Genomic DNA, 7,274 nt, shown 5'->3' with positions numbered 1-7,274 from the left:
ATATGCTCGCACGCCATTGGCCTACAGAGGCATATTACTAGTGAGACCTGTCGCGCGTTCCGCACCTTAATTCGGGGTATAAATATAGGTCTGATTTGCGGACTATGTACAGTCGAATTCTGAGCTTCTATGGAAATATACGCATTTGAAAGATAAGAACATTGGAAGGTTTTCTTCGGTCGACCGGCACCTCTCCCGATACGTCACATTGTTTGGTCCTTCTACGTCGGATAGGGAAGAGAAGAAAAAACCGAAGATGCCTACCGTTCGTTCAAGGTCACCGTCACGCTCCAAGCAGGAAGAACGAAGCTCAGAAGAATCAAGAACGGACTGGTCGATTTTTACACCTACGGACACCGTGACTGCGTCAACGTCCACATCTCGTCACACGATCGCCACCGCCTCAACCGCCGCATCCGCCTCAACGCATGGAAGAAGAACGCGCGCCGCGACGGCCGCGACCGCAGCCACCGCCGACGCCACCGCGACCGAGGCACCGAGCGCGACGACTACGACTACGACTACGACCGCGACCGCGACCACAACGACGAGTAGAACTACGCGCACCGCACCGACCGCGACTGCGCCCGCACGCAGCGTGTCCACGAATCCCGCGACTACGATGCCCGCACCCGCGAGCATCCCGCACCACGAACCACACACGCATCTGAAGAACATTGGAAGGCCTAGCGTCCCTCCGTTCGCGTCTTCAGACACCGTGGTCCCTCGGACGACCAGATCCTCAAGGTCACGCAAGGCAGAACTCAGAGCACAAGTGGAACTTCAGAAAAAGCAGCTAGTGGCCGCGGAGACCGCCGCAGCCCTCGCACGCACCGAACTGGAACTTGCACAATGCGACTCCGAAGATGAAGTAGACAACGAATTCGAAGCTGAACGTCACTCGCACATCGAACAATGGGTCCAACACACCGCGTCTTACGTGGAAGCCCCGAATGAAAAGGAAGTACCTTCACACAAGAGCGAACTTAAAGAACTCGCCGACGCCATTATCGTCGCCGCGCGCACAACGCAACCAACGCCTGCGGCTCATAAGGTATGGGACTTACCCGACTTTAACGGATCTAACGAAGAATGGCTGCCTTTCAAGAGGTCATATATGGACAGCGCGGAGCAGTTTAACGACGTACAGAACATAGCTCGCCTAAGAAGAACAATAAAGGGAGCCGCCAGAGAAGCAATACGAAGCCTGCTTTTCGCATCGTCGGAACCTCAAGAAATCCTCGCCGCGTTAGAACGTCGTTTCGGGAGACCAGAGCAACTAGTTCTCGCAGAAGTTGAAAGGATGAAGGACTTACCCCGTATTAGCGACGCACCCAGGGACATCTGCGGATTCGCGAGTCAAGTCAGCAACGCCGTTACAACGATAGAAGCTTTGAAGAAAGTCCAGTATTTATATTCACCGGAGATCACAAGAGTCGTCATTGAGAAGCTGTCACCCATACTTCGGTATCGATGGTTCGACTTCAACGCCAGCATGGGCCACGATGAACCAGAACTGGTGAAACTTAAGAAGTTCCTCAATTCTGAAGCTGATTTGTGTGGATCGTTTGCACCGCCCGAACTGATTAAGAAGAGGTTCGGGCAAAGAAGATTCCCTGTCCACACAACGCAAGATGACGAAGAAGAAACGCACATTGTAGCAACGTCATCGGAACCATATAAGAAGAACTGCTTCCATTGCAATGGAGAACACTGGCTCACCGAATGCAAGAATTTTAAGGAAGCAACAACCGATGAGAAATGGGAAATAGCGAAACAGAAGCGTTTATGTTTCAAGTGTCTGCGACTGAGACACGTACGAACGAATTGTAAAGCACAGCCGTGCAGAAAATGTAAGAAACCGCACCACACGTTGTTGCACTCGGAGCTGACTCGCACAACAGCACCGTCTACGCAACAACAGAAGCTCGCACCGTCCCACTGTAATCAAGCAAAGGAAATAGAAGATGTTCGTCCCGTCTACGCCGCAGCGGATGGGGCAAGAATTTATTTGAAGATGATGCCTGTCGATATCTACGGACCCAAAGGATCAGCCCGCGTACTAGCACTACTAGACGAGGGCTCAACGGTTTCCCTGCTGGACGCCTCCATCGCCTCACGTATTGGGGCCACGGGGGAAGAAAAAGAATTAATATTGGAAACCGTCGGTGGGAAAATAATCACCAAAGAAAAGTCACAGAAAATGGATCTGAAGATAAGAGGCATACACAGGAGGGACAAACGAGCCTTGAGAGGCGTGCGCACCGTTGAAGAACTGAAGTTGTCACCTCAATATGTAGATGGGAAATCTATTGAACGATGCGACCATCTGAAGAATTTAAAGAATGAATTAGTATATGAAAAAGGAAGGCCCGCACTGCTCATCGGTCAGGACAACTGGGACCTCATAGTCTCAAGGAAGATCGTGAAAGGGAAACGAAGCGAACCTGTGGCTTCTCTCACAAGCCTGGGTTGGGTACTTCACGGGGGCCACACCGGGATAGCTTCAGTTCACTTCATCAACCATTGTCGAATAAATAATAAAGAAGAATCACTTGAAGAATTAATTAAGAAGCACTTCGAATTAGACTCAATTGGAATAAGAGAACGACGTCCTAGCAACGATGCAGATGAACGAGCGTTGAAGATACTTAAAGAATCTACAAGGCAGTTACCAGATGGAAGATACGAGTCCGGGCTTCTGTGGAAATCTGAAGGCGAGAGGTTGCCCAATAACTACACTCAAGCTCGCAACAGGCTGCTGGGTGTTGAAAGAAAACTGGACAGAGACGCAACACTCAATGAAGAATATAGCAAGCAACTAGGTAACCTCTTGACGAGCGCGTACGCCAAAGAAGCACCGGAGAACATCACAATGGGCCGGACTTTCTATCTTCCTCATTTCGCCGTGAAACATCCATTGAAAGGGAAGATTCGAATAGTATTCGACGCCGCCGCTAAGCATGAAGGGAAGAGCCTGAACGACGCGCTGCTACCAGGTCCAGACCTACTCCAATCTCTCTTTGGGGTATTAATACGATTCCGAGAGGGGCCCGTAGCAGTCGTCGCTGACGTGAAAGAAATGTTCCTGCAAATCCAGATAAGAGAGGAAGACCGCGACAGCCTACGCTTTCTTTGGCGAGGTGAAGACCGAGGATCGAAGCCCAAAGAATATAGAATGAAGTCTGTAATCTTCGGCGCCGCGTCTTCTCCAGCAACGGCTATCTACGTGAAGAACATCAACGCGGAGCAACATGCAAAGGAACATCCGAGGGCAGCCCGAGCAATCATCCGCAACCATTATATGGATGATTACCTACAGAGCTTTTCTACAACGGAAGAGGCGGCATCCGTTGCTGACGAAGTAAATCAAGTGCAGAAGAAGGCTGGATTCATATTGAAGCAATGGGCCAGCAATAAAGAAGAAGCCTTAGCCAAGATAGACGCGAACGAGAATATTAAAGAAAAAAGACTTGGCCAAGAAGAAGAAGAGAAAACATTAGGTATGAGGTGGCTCGTACAAGAAGACGCATTAGCCTTCAACGTCGGTCTCAGAAACACACCATTGGAGGTCAAGAATGGCAACAAGAAGCCCACGAAGAGAGAAGTCACCAGCGCAGTAATGTCTACCTTCGACCCGCTTGGACTCGCTACCCCAGTCCTGATAATGGGGAAAAGAATCATACAAGACCTCTGGAGAACCGGAGTCCAGTGGGACGAAGAAGTCAATGAGGAACAGCATCGCGCCTGGGAAGAATACGCTGGGAACGTCAAGTCCTTGAGCTGCTTGAAGATACCTCGATGTCTAGCACCAACAACGAGATCGGGCGAAGTACACACCTTCGTCGACGCCAGTGAAACCGCATACGCCGCCGCCGTGTATTGGAGGTCAACAGCTGACAACGGGGAGGTCAACATCAGGCTGATGGCTGGGAAGGCGCGAGTGGCCCCAGTGAAAGCCACATCGATTCCCCGCCTCGAACTACAAGCTGCTCTGTTGGGTGCAAGACTGGCTGCGTCCGTATGCGAAGAAACCGATCTCACTGTTACCAGTAGAGTATTCTGGTCGGACTCCACGACCGTTCTACAATGGCTGAAGGCGGACCCACGACGATTCAAGGTGTTCGTTGCACATAGACTCGCCGCCATAGAAGAACTCTCTAAGCCGAACGAATGGAGGTGGGTATCCACCAAGGACAACCCAGCTGATGATGCGACTAGGAACACCCCACGAGACTTCAACGAAGAGGCAAGATGGTTCAGAGGTCCCGCGTTCCTTTACGGTCCAAAATCTGACTGGCCCGTAAAGAAGATACTGAAACAAGAAGATGACTCTGAAATAAAGAAAAAGAGTGCCTGCACCATCGCCGCCGTTAATGAAAAAGAGAAGTTGCTCGACCCTCGCAAGTTCAGTAATTGGTGGCGCCTTCTGAGGACGACGGCCAGGGTTCATATGTTTATAGACATGTGTCGAAGGAAATGCAACAAAGAAAACTCCGAAAAGAAGGCTAATGAAACTCACCTGTGTATCGACCGCAAGTATTTAAAGAAGGGCAAGAACACGGACTTCCGCGAGGGTGACATAATCATCATAGCCGACGCCACGCTCCCGCGCAACACATGGCCGCGCGGGCAAATCGAGAAGACATTCCCTGGGCCTGACGGGAGAATCCGCATCGTCGACGTGCGAACAAGGGGCGGAACGCTGCGCCGACCGGTGTCCCGACTCATCGTGGTGAACCAGACGCCGCCACCTGAGGATGGAGTGTCCGGACCGCCGAACACTGGGGGGAGATTGTTAGCGACGTCTTCAACCCGTTAGAATTAGTTATGTATAATAAGAGTTTTAATTGAAAATAAAAGATAATCTATATTAGGTATTAGGGATATTTATAAGAATGTAATTTGATAGAATAGGTTGTTTTATTAGTTAGAATAGTTTTAGAAATAATTAAAATATAAATAGTAACGAAAAGAGTTACACGTGTCAGTTACACGTGCCAGTTACACGTGTCACCATTATAACCTTGTAACCTTGTGAACCCCGAATTATCCTTGGACACGTCGCGACAGGTCCGAAAGACAGAAAGAGACGCGTGAAGCGAGATGGGTATATGCTCGCACGCCATTGGCCTACAGAGGCATATTACTAGTGAGACCTGTCGCGCGTTCCGCACCTTAATTCGGGGTATAAATATAGGTCTGATTTGCGGACTATGTACAGTCGAATTCTGAGCTTCTATGGAAATATACGCATTTGAAAGATAAGAACATTGGAAGGTTTTCTTCGGTCGACCGGCACCTCTCCCGATACGTCACAGTGTTCTTTTTTTGTAATTTTCACGATCCTTTCTGTTTTAGAACTGTGAAATGACACTTCTATTCATCCTCTATTCTCTATCTTTGAAACTAGATACTCATTTGCTCTGTAAAGCAGCTTAGCATACCGGTTGGATAGTTGAAACGTGCAAGTAATTTAATCTCATAGAATAGAAACATAAACCTGTTAGTAGATACGATTTATGTCCTATTCAACGAAATAATGACTGGAATTGCAATATTGCATAACATAATGCATCGTATAGCTCAGGCGCTTATACTCTAAGAGTATGACAGGTCTCTAATTGGGGACTAATTTATGAAAATGTATACAACAGATAAGGGATTCAAAGAGCCTGGCGTGTCTAGTCTTGTATAAGAAATGGGGAGGCAGCACTATCCCTTAAAAACAGACAAATGGGCCAGATATCACTACTGAATTAACCTTCAGATAATAGTGAAGTTTGAATAATGTGTACACGGATTTTGGGTTAAATTTTCGATCATATTTATGGAGAATTAATCATTTATTAAAAATTTTGGTATTTCCTTATTTCAATTGACTTTGTTGGATACTTGTGACGTACAAATAACTTAGGGGTACAATAGTAGATGTAACTGTAAATATTTTTATAAATACTCATACCTATCAGATTCAAAATTGATAATTTTAAAGAGATTTTGCCTCGACATTACTAACAATAAACATAGAAGTACCTTTAAATCCACTCTAGAAATAAACTATTGTACCATTTTGTCTATTGATAAAGATTTTTTCATTAATTAACATAATAGTAATTATATTCCTTTTCAAGGACTCTAGAACAGAAAATAATACTAAATTCCGTTAACAATGTGGTAATTCAGAGCACTCGGCGGCTCTTAGCCACAGTTTTGTTTCTCGTGGGACGGTAATATTCTCTAAGAAACTTTTACTTTCTTAGCTAGGAGCCTAGATATTTGCATTAATTATAAAACTAGCTAGTACACTTAATAGTTAACTATTTGGAGTGACTGTAGCCTTTCGGCTTATGACATCTTAACAGATTTACAAAGCTTAGCTTAAATTCATACATGTTTCCATGCTTTGGAAGGTATAGTTGGTCATGCGCCTTGAATACGAGTTGTCAAACCACGTTAAAGGTGTTTTGAGTATCCACCACGGAATCTTTCTCCATAAAAACATATGAACAGGGCGATGGCCAACAATAGTTACACTATTGTATGTCAGTCAGTTAATAGTGAAATATTTACGCCGATAGCTTATCGCTTGAGGTTATAAACGTACCTAGGAACGGTAACAATGAGGGCTGACCTTATAAAATTTACAGAAGGACAGCAAATTTTATTTTTTCACTTTTAACTTTGTTTCATGCCGGTACCTTTTATAACATTTGTTGTTTTTGCAGTGTTATGTTGACACTAGAATATATTTTACATCAAGTGATGAACTCAGCATGTGGTACCTACGTCTGCATCTGTACGGAGCAGTTGAAGGTCGAAATACTGAGTATTGTGTCAGATCATGATTGAGTACGTCTGAAAAGTTTCATAAGTGTGATTTATAGGTATAGTTTAAAAGATTACGCTTTATATGATCTATTTCATACAAACCGCTTTAAATCTTTTCTTCGATTATTTACTATCTTTGATTAGTCACAACCACGTTGAAGAAAATTTAGCTAAAATTAAATTAATCTTTTGAAGTTGTAGTACACTTGTAATACTTGTCTCCAACTTATAACAGATTAGAATCCTTATTAAAATTAAATATATTACAAGCTAGATAAATATATGAAAATAATTAGGAATGTAAACAAAAACTAAAAAAAAGGAATGTGAATATTAAATAAAAATAGATGCAATTTATTTAGATCCGTCTAAAATACAATAGAGCGGGCAGACGGCCAGTTACGAAGCAGTCAATAGCCAGTGATCAGTATTCAGCGAAAATC

The 7,274-nt window shown here is 45.2% G+C and overlaps 1 protein-coding gene across 1 annotated transcript; it reads left to right on the top strand.

The window, feature by feature from the left end:
* The first annotated feature begins 256 nt into the window (after positions 1 to 256).
* Positions 257 to 4,914, top strand: LOC140747521 (uncharacterized). Its single transcript, XM_073080028.1, has one exon. The coding sequence runs from the start codon at positions 257 to 259 to the stop codon at positions 4,820 to 4,822; it is 4,566 nt and encodes a 1,521-aa protein (XP_072936129.1). The 3' UTR covers positions 4,823 to 4,914.
* Positions 4,915 to 7,274: the final 2,360 nt, after the last annotated feature.

Source organism: Epargyreus clarus, unplaced genomic scaffold (assembly GCF_041222505.1).
Source record: "Epargyreus clarus isolate Ecla_fem2 unplaced genomic scaffold, WU_Ecla_fem_2.2 ptg000014l, whole genome shotgun sequence".
Taxonomy (NCBI): domain Eukaryota; kingdom Metazoa; phylum Arthropoda; class Insecta; order Lepidoptera; family Hesperiidae; genus Epargyreus; species Epargyreus clarus.
This window is presented reverse-complemented; position numbering and strand designations above follow the sequence as displayed.